The sequence below is a fragment of the Eretmochelys imbricata genome, chromosome 3, assembly GCF_965152235.1.
Source record: "Eretmochelys imbricata isolate rEreImb1 chromosome 3, rEreImb1.hap1, whole genome shotgun sequence".
NCBI lineage: Eukaryota > Metazoa > Chordata > Testudines > Cheloniidae > Eretmochelys > Eretmochelys imbricata.
The window spans coordinates 178,123,020-178,136,351 of record NC_135574.1 but is presented as its reverse complement, the minus strand read 5'-3'; the positions used below and the strand labels follow the sequence as shown (position 1 = coordinate 178,136,351).

The 13,332-nt window shown below is 47.3% G+C and overlaps 1 protein-coding gene across 1 annotated transcript in view; it reads right to left on the bottom strand.

Moving 5' to 3' along the window:
• Window positions 1-13,332, bottom strand: part of PSME4 (proteasome activator subunit 4) — a 206,483-nt gene that overhangs the window by 62,783 nt on the left and 130,368 nt on the right. Inside the window, exons 30-33 of the mRNA XM_077813889.1 lie at window positions 8,410-8,463; window positions 7,427-7,556; window positions 6,133-6,214; window positions 988-1,141 (exon numbers count right to left, since the gene is read on the bottom strand). Of these exons, the coding sequence (XP_077670015.1) occupies window positions 988-1,141; window positions 6,133-6,214; window positions 7,427-7,556; window positions 8,410-8,463 (420 nt within the window). The remainder of the gene's footprint in view (window positions 1-987; window positions 1,142-6,132; window positions 6,215-7,426; window positions 7,557-8,409; window positions 8,464-13,332) is intronic.

Genomic DNA, 13,332 nt, shown 5'->3' with positions numbered 1-13,332 from the left:
CTATGCTGCCACTGTTCAAAACTGGCTTGCCAGGTTTCACAATCTTCTGTACATATTACTATGTCATCAGCAAACATCATGTTCCAAAGCGGTTCCCTTTGTATATTCTCATCAAGTCCATAACAACTGCAAATAAAAAGGGGCTCAATGCTGATGCGCAGTGTAGGCCAATGTTTACTGGAAATTCTCTACGGTAGCCCCATTTAGTTTTGACTACGGTAATCACTTCATCATACATATCCTGGTTTAGATGGACATAAAACTTTCTGGCACACCTCTGTCACAAACTTTACTCTAATCAGACGAATGTATGCCTTCTTCGAGTCCACAAAGATCAAACCCAGTTGCTGTCTCTTTTCTCTGAACTTCTCCATGAGGATTAACAGAGCAAATATGTCACTAATTGTGTTCCTTCCCAGCATGAATCCATACTGACCCTTTCACATTTCAACCATTCCATATACACGCTTTTCACTAATCTTCTCCTATACTTTCATAGCATGTGACAAAAGCTTAATTTGATGACAATCATAAACACTTCTCAAACCTAGCGTTAAAAAAGGGCATCATTGGGGAAAATTTAGCCCCCCAATATTTTTTTAATGATTGATTGTAAAACAAGCTTTTGCAAAATCCAAGACCAACAGATGCAATTCCAACAGAAATAGTTAAACAAAAAATATTCCCCATGATGTTTGCAGCACACAAAAAGCTCACATCACAATTGGCTGGAAACTTGATTTGCAATAAACATGGAAATGGAGACTATTTTCATTGTCCAAGCCAGGAGAAGTGCAAAAGGTAAACAAGTAGCACAAATAAGAAGGAAAATGGATTTTTAAAATTTTCAGTTTTAATTATAGTTAAGAAAATTAAAAATATTATTTTTGACCCAATAGTGTCCCTTTAACTTCAACAGTATTAGTCAAACTTTCTGTTTTTCTTACACAATTTTGCCCACAATGCACATAATTTAATAGTACTCACTGAGGCCAGGTATAGTATCCCCAGTGTGTTTTCTCCACAAAACAACACGACTCCCAAGCTTGTTTAGTCTTTGGTAAACTTTCACAATCGAAATGCAGCCACTGGTTATCAGGTCTGTCACCAGCCTGAATGCTGGAAGGCTTGGGGACGCCACCTATTTTTAAAGATGTATTAATGTTATATCAGATTTGTTCACAAGCCCATATTTGTTAACATACCCACACAGTTATAATTTACTATCAGCTTTTTCATGAGAGAGCCATTTCAAGAAAAGACAGTTGCCTTTTCTGTAACTAGTGTTCTTCAAGATGTGTTGTTCACGTCTATTCCACAATAGGTGTGCACGCTCGCCACGTGCACCGGTGCCGGAAGTTTTTCCCCTAGCAGTACCCATGGGGGGAGTGCCCCAGCGACTCCTGGAGTGGCACCTCCATGGCGCGGTATAAGGGGAGCTGCGTGTTCCCCCCACCCTCAGTTCCTTCTTGCCAGACAACTCCGACAGAGGGGAAGGAGGGTGGGATGTGGAATAGACATGAGCAACACATCTCGAAGAACACGAGTTACGGAAAAGGTAACTGTCTTTTCTTCTTCAAGTGATTGTTCATGTGTATTCCACAATAGGTGATTCCAAGCTATATCTGTTGGAGGTGGGTAGCAGTTCACAAGTTCTCGGGATGGAGTACCGCCCTGATGAACCTGGCATCATTCCTGGCCTGAGAGACGATTGCATAGTGCGAGGTGAATGCGTGAACTGAAGACTACATGGTGGCCCTACAAATGTCCTGGATGGGGATGTGGGCCACAAAGGCAGCCGACGAGGCCTGCGCCCGAGTTGAGTATGCCCTCACAATGGGCAGTGGTGGAACCCCTGCCAGCTCATAACAGGAACGGATGCACAAAGCCATCCACTTAGAAAGCCACTGAGTGGAAATCGGATGACCCTTCGTGTGCTCAGCTGAGGCGACGAACAGTTGCGAAGACTTTCTGAACGGCTTGGTCCGCTTGAGATAGAAAGCCAGAGCTTGCCTCACGTCAAGCGTGTGGAGACGGCGTTCCTCACTAGTTGCATGAGGCTTGGGGCAGAGGACTGGCAGAAAAATGTCCTGACCCATGTGATAGGCGGAGACCACCTTTGGGAGGAACGCAGGGTGTGGGCAGAGCTGGACCTTGTCTTTATGAAAGACTGTATACGGCGGTTTGGAGGTTAGGTCCGTGAGCACCGAGACCCTCCTGGCCGACGTGATAGCTACCAGGAAGGCCACCTTCCACGAGAGGTGAGACCAAGAACAAGTGGCCAGTGGTTCAAACAGGGCCCTCGTGAGATGAGCCAGCAGCAGGTTTAGGTCCCACTGTGGAACCAGGGGCTTGGAATATGGGTAGAGATGGTCCAAACCCTTAAGGAACCGGCTGGTCATAGCATGGGAAAACACCGTGTGCCCTTGCACTGGGGGATGAAAGGCTGATATGGCCGCCAAGTGTACCCTGACTGATGAGGGCGCCAGTCCCTGGACCCTCAGGTGGAGGAGGTAATCAAGGATAAGCTGGATTGGGGTGGCCATCGGGGAAACACCCTGGTCTGCCGCCCACCTCAAAAACCGAGACCACTTTGCCACATAGGAGCTGCGAGTGGAGGGCTGTCTACTTTCGAGGAGGACGCACTGAACCTGTTCTGAGAACGCTCTTTCCTCGCCACCTAACCACTGAGAAGCCACGCCGTGAGGTGAAGCGTTACTAGGTTGGGATGGAGGAGGCGACCCTGGTCCTCAGAGAGCAGGTCCGGGCGGAGCGGCAACTGCCATCATGGAGCTACCACCAGCCCCGAGAGGGTCCCGTACCAGTGTTGCCTGGGCCACGCCGGGGCAATGAGAAGGACCCTGGCTTTGTCTGTCTTTATTTTCTCCAGGGCCCTGCTGATCAGAGGGAACGGGGAAAAGGCGTAGAGGAGCTGGCCTGACCAGGACAGGGTAAAGGCATCGGAGATAGCGCCCCTCCCCAAGCCCCCCCAGAGCAGAACCGGGGGGCATCGTCGGTTCTGCCAGGTCGCAAATAGGTCCACCTGGGGAGTACCCCACCTTCAGAAGAGCTGGTGAGCCACTCCTGGGTGTAGAGACCACTCGTGCTGAGAGGAAAAATCCCTGCTCAAGCGATCCACCCTCACATTCCAGGCGTCTGGCAGGTGGAAGGCTTTTAGGTAGATGTCATAGGCTATACAGAAGTCCCATAAACTAAGGGCTTCGTGGCAGAGGACAGAGGATCGGGCCCCGCCTTGCCTGTTGATATAGAACATCGAGGCTGTGTTGTCTGTAAGGACCCTGACTACCTTGCCCTCCAGGTGCAAGCAGAAGGCCATACACGCCAGTTGCACCGCCCTGAGTTCCTTGATGTTTATATGAAGGGGTAGGTCTTGTAGAGACCACAGGCCTTGGGTCTGAAAGTTCCCCACATGGGCCCCCCAACCCAGGTCCGACGCGTCAGACACCAGCTCCAATGATGGGGCCCTGTCCCTGAACGGGATCCCTTGGAGCATGTTATTTGGGGAGGACCACCACCGCAGGGAGGTGATCTCCGAGTTCGGCACGGTGAGGACTTTGTCCATTCTGTCCGTGGCCTGGGAGAACTGCGAGGCCACCCAGAGCTGGAGAGGCCTCATTCGGAGTCTGGCGTGACGGACCACATATGTGCACGCAGACATGTGACCCAGCAGTTGCGGGTAAGCCCTGGCTGTTGTTACTGGGAACCTTGTGACTGAGTCAATGAACACTTTCAGGCTGTCGAACTTGTCTGGTGGGAGAGAAGCCCTGGCCAATGTTGCGTCCAGCCAGCCGGCTGTTCGGGCTGGCTAGCTTGATCTGTAGAGGGGTAGCTCTGAGGGGAGGCTGGGTTGGCGTACTATCCGCTACTGCCTCTGGACCGGAAGAATCGGTGGTGCCGGGATCTACGTCGGCCACGGGACCTCGATCTTGATGCGGAGGAGTGGCACAGATGGTTGTAGCTGCTCCGCGAATGGCCTCAACAGGCGGACCCGTGTCGGCGAGACGAGGGCGATCAAAACCTGGGGCTATGGTGCCTTGGCAGAGACTTGGAACGGGAGTCCGAGCAGGAAGAGTGTTGACCATCGTGCCGCAACCAACTGCGGTATCTCCTGCGAGACGAGGACCATTGGTGACGTCCGCCACAGTCCCGTCGATATTCGCTTCACCAAGATGAGTGGTGATGGGAGTCCCAGTCGGACGGCACCCATCCAGACAGTCTGGCTGGCGTCGAGGGCGATCCACATGGACTGAGGCCTGAATGGTTGCTAGGCGGTGAGCAGTGTCAGGAACATTCCCTCGACTGAGACCAGTACCGGGCCGGTGGCGACTGTGGTGATCCCAGCGGTGGCTTGCCTCTGGAGCATGGGGCTGACGTCGGCGGAGCTCCAGGCACCGGCATGGACATGACATCTCTGGCTGCCTGGAGGGTTTCGGGCGTAGATGGCATCCGGACATCCGGAGAGGCCTGCTCCAAAGGGGCCGGGCTACTCTGCTCAACCTGAGTCAGAGGCCTAGGGCCCGATGGGGATCGAGGACTACCCAACATGGGCCTAGCCTCTGTCCCAGACTTCCCTCAGTGCCGTTGCAAAGAGGGAGTCTTTCCAGTCCTCTTGGCGTGCCCCGTGGACAGGGAGTGGTGCCAACTGGATGATGGTACCGGAGGGTCTCCATGTACTGATGCCATGGTGCCAGGTACCCGTTCGGAGTGGCGTGCCGGGGTTGGGGCCAGCGCCGACTCCATCAGGATGGCCCAGAGCCTAACATCCCTTTCTTTTTTAGTCCGGGGCTTGAAAGATTTGCAGATCTTGTACCTTTCGCTGATATGGGTTTCTCCCAAGCAACGCAGACAATCCATGGGCGGGTCACAACTTGGCAGAGAGCGCTTACAAGAGCCGCACGACTTAAAGACTGCCTGGAACTGCTACATCAAAAAAAAATTGATGACCCTGGGAAAACATGTACAATGGCAACCTTAGTCATGGAGCACATACTTGTGCTTACAATCAAGGTACAACACAACCAAGAAGTCTAGTCTAGACGAGACCGATATCTGTAAAGCTTGTTTGGGTGTTAAGTTCAAAAGACAAACATATTTTCTTTCAAATACTTCTTTGAATGCTGCTCATCCTCCAGGAGTTCTGCTTACATTTCTCTTCCAGCTTCCAGTTCATTTTCCATATCTAGTTTTTAGGAAGGTTTTGGTTACAGATAGTGCAACAGAGAAAGGGATAAGCATGTAGTTTGAAGTAGGGAGGCAACTTGTTCACACATCAATTTTTTAAACCAAGAAAATTTGTTACAAAGATACTATTAAATCACAAGATTTACAACTTTAACTAACCCCTACTAATATTAAGAAGAGATTTGATTTTTATCTTCATGTGTGATGTACTGTGAAGCACCATTGAGAGGAGCCAAAACAGCAGACTGAAATCCTGTAGTGAAAATGACTTAAACAACACTCGAGCCTGTGAGGTCTTGTTTAAGGGACAGGTGAAGTTTTTCTGCCTGTTCCTATTTGTAATGCATGCATGCATAAAAAGGGAAAGAACATCCTGAACTCAGGTTTAAAATGTTTACCTTTACAATAAATAATGTTGAGTTCATAGGACTCATGGAACCAAGAAAAGTAATCTGTCACATTGACAAATTCAGAAATAATATAAAAAGAATGTTATTTAATATTTGTTTATACATAGTGTTCATCATAATCTGGATCATAAAAAGAATAAGGAATGAACAGAAAGCAGAGGCACCTATTAGTATATGCAAGTCTGATTTTGTTCTCATTCAAGTTAATTGCAAGACTCCCACTGTCTTCAAAGGGAGAAGGATCAGGCCCTGTGTCTATATATAAAATGTGTACACACACACGACCCTCCCTACAAACCAGCTGAATAAACTACGAGTACATATCTACTTGTGAGATGTGAATACATTTTGTTTTAAAGGCAAGTGAAAAATGTTTTAGTTAGGTTACCCATTTTGTTTATACCATAATAACAGAGAACATGTGTTTTCTATTGGTAAGGTAGGTGGGAAAATACATTTCCTGAAAGCTTCACGATAAATTTAGGTATTTAGGATCTGAAATCTCTTATTAAACACTTACTGACTTCATAAGGGCAGAGGGACACCTTTTTGTGGGCTCTCTTCAACTGCTTGAGGATGCCAGCAACAGCTGAGATACCCATCTGAAAAGGAGAATGAGGATTAATTCATCCATTTCACAGTTTCAGTGCAAGGATTTGTCTAGTCATTCAGAACATAGTCACTCATCCTCCCAGGTAAATGGCACTCCCTTGAAAAAGTCAGTCAACATCATCATGTGGCACTTAGTCACACCAGCAGATAAGATTAATTCCTCCACAGTCCTCTCAGGCCCCTCATCACAGAGAACATGAGACCTAAATTCCCTCTAAGCTGCATGGCCACGCAGCAACCTATTAAGCGCCATGCAGGCACTCAGGGCTGCGGTGGAGAGAGATGTCTCTCCCCGAGCCCCCGGACCAGCCGCAGAGGGGAGAGGTGCCCGTTCCCCGGCCTCAACCCAGCCCAGCCCTGGACCTGCTATGGCTGGGGGAGAGGTGCTTATCCCGCGGCCCCAGCCCCGAAGCTACCGCTGTAAGCCCTCTCTCCCCACTGTAGGTCCAGGCAGCCTGCACCCCAACCCGTCCCCACCCCAGAGGCGACACCCCCAGCCGGAGCCCTCACTCCCCCCAGACCCCAAACCCTTGCGCCAACCCAGAGACCCCTCCTGCATCTCAAACCCCTTATTCCTGGCTGGAGCCCTCACCCCCCCACACCACAACCCTCTGCCCCAGCCTTAAGCCCCTCATCCCTGGCCCCACCCCAGAGCCCACATCCCCATCTGGAGCCCTCACCTCCCCAATCCACCCTCTGCCCCAGCCCTGAGCCCCTTCCCACACTCCAAATCCCTCAGCCCCACCCACCGCCACATGAATTTTGCTGTGTGTCACACATCACATCCACATTGGTGCACATAACAAAATTCATTCTGCACATACGTGGGAAAAATTAGAGGGAACACTGCATGAGACATAGAATTAAACCTCTTTCGCATGGTGTGCACAGTACGAAGCCTGCCGTCTAGTTTCCTCTTCCCCCCAGCCTCCCACAATGCTGAAAGTGTGTCCAAGTCTCATTGACAAGCAGGATAAACAAAATTAATAGTACACATTTTTGCTCATTCAAAAGCCCTCAGATCAACTGCCATTGTCATAGGACTCCCAAGATCATATGCAATCTGAGGGATGTACTTTTGTGTGTGTAAACAGGGCCCTGCTCCCCAACTGGAGCCTCTAAATAACAAACAACCACCACCACCACCATTTGATCAGGGATTGAAAAAACAAAAGAAATTTTAATCAGTTTGCCATCTTTACCTTGCGAATCACTATTGCGTCGTGGTTGAGACACTGCACAAAGAATCTTATGGCACGGACAGGTAGTACCCTATCATCCCTCAGGAGGAGAGACAGAAAGCCAATGCCTATGTGTTCAAACTTCCAGGGGCTAAAAAAACAACATATACAATGAATAGTGGAGTGCTGTATGTAATGCTGTTGTTCAAAAAAGGTTATAAAAATATACCTAAAAGCAAAAAACCATCTGTTAAGAAGGTGTATCTAACCCCCATAAAACTAACGTTCTATTCCACAACCATACTATACGGGCATCATTCTTATTAAAAGAAGGCCTGTCTACATCACTTGGGGAGAGAAAATGGGCCTTGAAGTGCGTGCAAATTGCATCAATGTGAAGGCTCTTTACAGTTAGACTGGTGTAAAATTGCTTAATGCAACTGAGAATTAGACCTCACATATCTTTATTTAGCTAGTAGTATTTTAAAAATAATATACCTGGTTAACAGTAATTTAAAAGTACTTGCACTTCATTGCCATCTTTACGCTAGATAAATAATTGTACTCAGAAATTGTTAGAAATGGACAGAGATATTGAAAACAACAACTACTAATTACTGCAAGGCTACTTTCACCTATAGTACAGGAATCGGGTGGATGGCAGCAATGGAAGATTCCTCATGTTGACCTGACACTTCCCTGTTCCATTGGGAGGGAGAGTTGAACAACCCTACAAATGGCCCTTTTGTCCCCCTATATCCATTCCAATTGATGTTGGTTCTTGTCCATCAGAAGTAGGTGAAGGCCAAATATGTTTCATGTATGAGATGTTAGACAGTACAACTTTTTGATCACTACTGATCTAAACTGCATTTTAACGAGTCCTGTACAGGAAAGGCTGCATGTGCTATTTCCAGTTATCTAAGCTATCTATTTTACTGTGCGTTTTTTTTAATTCAGAAAAACTAGCACACAAAAAAGTTCACAGAGAAAGGCAAACTTACAGATTTCTTTGATTCACGCAATCTAACAGCATGTTGACCAAATTTTCATAGTTTCTGAAAAAAAAGGTAAAATGAGTATATAGACTTGAAGTGTACTGTCAACAACTAGACATCATGGAGAGAAGTGTTTAAAAGAATCTTTATATAAACAAAGTAAGGCATTATATTTTCTCTTCATTCTCACAACAAATATAAATACTACAGACAATGTCTGGTAATTAAAATAACACTGCAGATGCTGTGTATATGTCATGTTAACTTTTGTGAGAGGAAGGAGTGGAGGGGAGAGAATCGCTGTTGAGTCAAGGGAGGAATATTACGGTGATTCCTCCACACTGTGGCTTGTCTAGATTAGGATTTCAAGGTGTGATGTTGGATCATGTTAATCAGCTAAGTCTAATTAAAACCCTGAAAAACTCGAGTCAAGACATGGCAAGCTATACTTTAGCATATGCTAAAAGGGTTGAGTTTAAGTTTTAATTTGTCTTGTCTTGACTAGAAGTTTAGGTTTTAGAATAAGTTAACTAACGTGAACCAACATAATATCTTTAAATTTCTGCCCATATAAGGTCTTAAAAGGCAGCTAGTTTGCCCAGCTGAGTGGCATTTTCTGCACTGTGTTTTGGAGGTGTGAAAATCAGGGTATCATTTCCCTAGAATGCACCAGTTGGTCTCTATCCAATTAGATAAACTTGCATATCATCAAAATATTCAAGTCTCGGTTTTTGACATTACTGACAAGCTCGCAGGTTGATTCACCCTCATGTACACTAGCAGAAACCAGGAGTAACTCCATAGTGTCAGCAGAGTTTCCTGCCTAAAGCTGGTATAAGAGAGAAGTTGTATGTACTTTATAATCTGCCTGGATATACACCAGGGGCAGGAAAACTTTTTGGTCTGACGGCCACATCGGGTTTCCAAAATTGTACAGAGGGCTGGTTAGGGGAGGTTGTGTCTCCCCAGACAGCCAGGGGTGGCCCAGCCCCTGCCCCCTATCTGACCCCCCCTGCTTCTTGCCCCCTGACGGCCCCCCCGGGACTCCTGCCCCATCCAACCCCCACTGTTCCCTGTCCTGACGGCCCTTCTGGGACTCCTGCCCCATCCACCACCCCCAGACCCTCCAACCCTGACTGCCCCCCGCCGCCCTATCCAACCCCTCCTCTCATTCCTGACTGCCCCCTGGGACCTCTGCCCCATCCAACCACCCCTTCTCCCTGTCCCCCCACCCCTTACTGCCCCCTGCCACCCCATCCAACACACCCCCACAATTCCTGACTGCTCCCTGGGGACCCTTGCCTCATCCAACCCCCCTGTTCCCCGCCCTCTGACTGTCCCGACCCCTATCCACACCCCCAACTTCCCCTGCCCTCTATCCAGCCCCCCCTAACCCCTTACCGCACTGCCTGGAGCACCGGTGGCTGGCATCGCTAAAGACGCGCCACCCAGAGCACTGGGTCAGGCCGTGGCTCTGCAGCTGCGGTGCACTGAGGCTGTGGGGGAGGAGAGAACTGCAGGGGAGGGGCCGGGGATTAGCCTCCCCAGCCAGGAGCTCAGGGGCCGGGCAGGAGGGTCCCGCGGGCCGCATGTGGCCCGCAGGCCGTAGTTTGCCCACCTCTGATATACACTGTGCTTTGCCATACCAATAAAAGGTGCTCTATTTTAGATTCTTCAGTCCTGTCTGGCCACTTTGCAAAGTGGCCAGATTCTGGCTGTAAATAGACTATGGACAATTCCCTATGTGAAGGGGAACTTTCTGCTGGTGTGTAAACCCTTGATGATGAGGATTCTTTGCCAGATCCCAGCCCTGGCTTAAAGCCATGGCAGGGGGAGGTATAGGACGTAATGGGAGTCAGTCAGTGCCAGATGCTGGACCAATGCACAATCAGGAGTTGTAATCAGCTCCCTACTAGCCACTGTTCCCCTTGCACCAGGGAGAAATGAGCTATACAACTGTTTTCGTCTCTTGTGTCCTTTCATTTAACAACGCCCTTTTTAATTTAATACTCTTCTAGCACTTTTTAGTGAAAAATTTATGCCATTCAGAGTCCTCCAAGGAAGGGTCAGACTGTATAACATGGCATGTCCTAGAACGAAAATTCACAGGTAAGGCTGAGTTTTAGGCCTTTCCTGTGAATTTAAGGCCGACTTTTCCCTCAGTTCCCTTCATGTCAGATAATCTTCCCAGTGGGATGTAGAAAACAGTAAGTCATCCCTGGGAGGCGGGGAAGGGTTTAATTTACCCATGCAGGTATGAAAAGGAACAGAAGAGTTACTGGGGAGCGCTCTTCTGTAACACCCTTCCACCAAATGCTGCCTCGGCGAGGATGAGAATGTCGACTACAGTGTTTGAAAAAAATGCGGATGAAAGGTACTGTAGTAGCTTTATAGACCTTCTAATAAGATATGTGTGATCTTTCCAAAAAATCATTGCTCTTTCCACAGAGTGAGTGGTACGTGGTAATAAGGAGTTGTACCTCAGGCTCCAAATGCCTATGCTATATAAACTTTTATTCCTATGTAGGCTTTGTTTACCTCGAGCTTATGAATTTTACTTCCTTAGGATATCTGGCTTCATCCAGGACAAAAATACCACTTCCTATTATATAAGAAAGATTGCTGTTACCTTGGGGACAGAGGCCTGCTTAGTTTACAGAACTACCATGTTTGATAGAGCATATAACTGAGACTTCATTGAGAGCATTCCAAGCTCCAAAACCCCCTTGGTACCAGGAGGGGGCAAGTAGGCAAAATACTTCCAGGGAGAGGAGGAAGAGACCTACCAATGTGAAGATGAAAGGCAGTTTTATTAGGATTTGTAGCATGCAGCTCAAGAACATGACAGGAATTTGTGTTTTGACTGAGGACTGGTAAGAATGGTGGTCCTCAGCCATCTGTTATGTGCTGGTGAGGAGAGATTCTCATGGATTTCTTTACAGTGCAATATGCCCGAAGTCACTGACTTGTCCACCTGTCCACTGGTCAGGCTAACACCAGAAGATCCTTAGCTTTAGCAGACGGTCCCCTGATGTGTGTCTCTTGTAACATCAACATCTACACCTCAAGTGATATACAGATATCTGTGAATCTCCTCCAAGATACTAGGAGGATGTTTATCACTTTCTCAGAAAGAGTGACTGATTCCTTTCTAGGTGATGGGCTAGGCAGCACTGGATTTTGACTCAGAATCAGCCCCCCATTGTGTGAAGTTTGAGAGGAGGTTCCAGTTACATTTAAATTGGGTCTAAGAACCAAGACCTGAGTGTTAATGAGAGGGCAGTTACAATTACTGTGGTCTTGCTCCTTCACAATCTGATTTACCATCTTTACTATCAGCAGCAGGGGGGAGAGCATAAAGGAGGCCACTTAGCCCACTTCTGAGATAAGGGGACGACAACCTACACTTTGGTGTATCTTTTGCTCACATAGCACCTCTTGGTATTACAACTGGACTGGGATGCAAATAGAGCCATCAATAGCCTTTCAAACTGGCCTGCAATGCACTGAAAGGCTAACTGATCTAGGCGGCATTCCCTTGATTCTTCATGTATCTTGGTGAGCTGGCCGACACTGACTTTCCTTCTTGGTACAGAATTTTGAGTAACAGAGTAGAGGCTTATGTCCAGGACATGAACAAGGCTACTTCTGTAAGTAGTGCTGAACATTTAACTTCTTAGCAATTGTTCACAAATACCAGATTTCTGAAGAATCATCTGCTGGAAATGGAAGAGTGAGTTTGATGGTCCATAGCATGAGACAGTGCCGGTTTATTTTAATTTACTTTGGGGAAATGATAAATATTATCTTAAGCACCCTTTTTCTGAGTGGTTCACTCCCAGATGGGAGCCCACCCTGAAATGCCCCTCATAGGAAATCTAGGTGAGGGATGTTGCAAGAGAGAATCTTCCCAGACTCAGGAAACCCAAAAATCAAGAACAGCTTTTGGAGTTGGATGGTTTTCCAAGAAATGGTGGCCTTAGTCTTTCGACTCCGGAAATGTAGCAAAAAGCCTCCTCCTAATGTGTAGGAACCTGCAAGAGCAGCAGCTTAAAAGGAACACTTGCTGAGATGAGGTAGATTGAAGATTCTCTCGCTGGAACAAGGGAGGGACCAATTCCCTTGTCTAAAGCCTCAGTGACTGCTTTGTCTCTATGCTCTCCGAAGAGCTTACCAACAAAACATTTAGAAGGATAACAACACATATTTGGAAGTTTTGAATGTGCAGCAAACAACAGTCAGGGGAAACATCAGTCCCATAAAAGCTGTTATGGAAATCTAGTTTAAGGTAGATTTTATATATGGGGTTTTTTTTCTTTTGTTTTTTTTAGGTGGGAGTTATCCACCCTCCCAATGGTCTCCCAGATGAACAATCAGAGACTGCAGTTAATAGTCCAGGGTTGACACTGCTATATCCAAGTTTTCATCTATGGGAAAGTCATTTTTCTGTAGGGAACCAAAGAAATCTGCAGGGGACATAAATTCTGCACTTGTGCAATGGTGCAGAATTCCTCCAGGAGTAAACTTTGCAGGGTTTGAGGGTTTTTTTGGATTTTTCATTTTCTAAAAGCATATGCACCTGTTAAGTTAGATCTCCATTCATGCTAAACTCTGGGAAGCTTAGCTGAGAGTCTGAGGTATCTCGCTTATAGACCAGTTTTAGATATTTCTACTTCTCTTTGGAGAATCTAGAAGGGAGATTCTCTCATGAAAGGTTTTAAGATGTTGTGTTGTTCCTTTACGAGTTGATTGTGAGCACCAGCCTTCACCAGTCCCTGGGCCAGACCTCTGAGAGAATGGTGACGAGGCCCTAGGAGGGGGAAAGTGTGTTATCAGAAAGATTGAAAGAACAATCTGCAGCCATGTATCCTGCATGTTGTCCTAAGGAAAACAGTAGCCCTCCTGTGGGATGGCTGGAAGAGGAGAGAA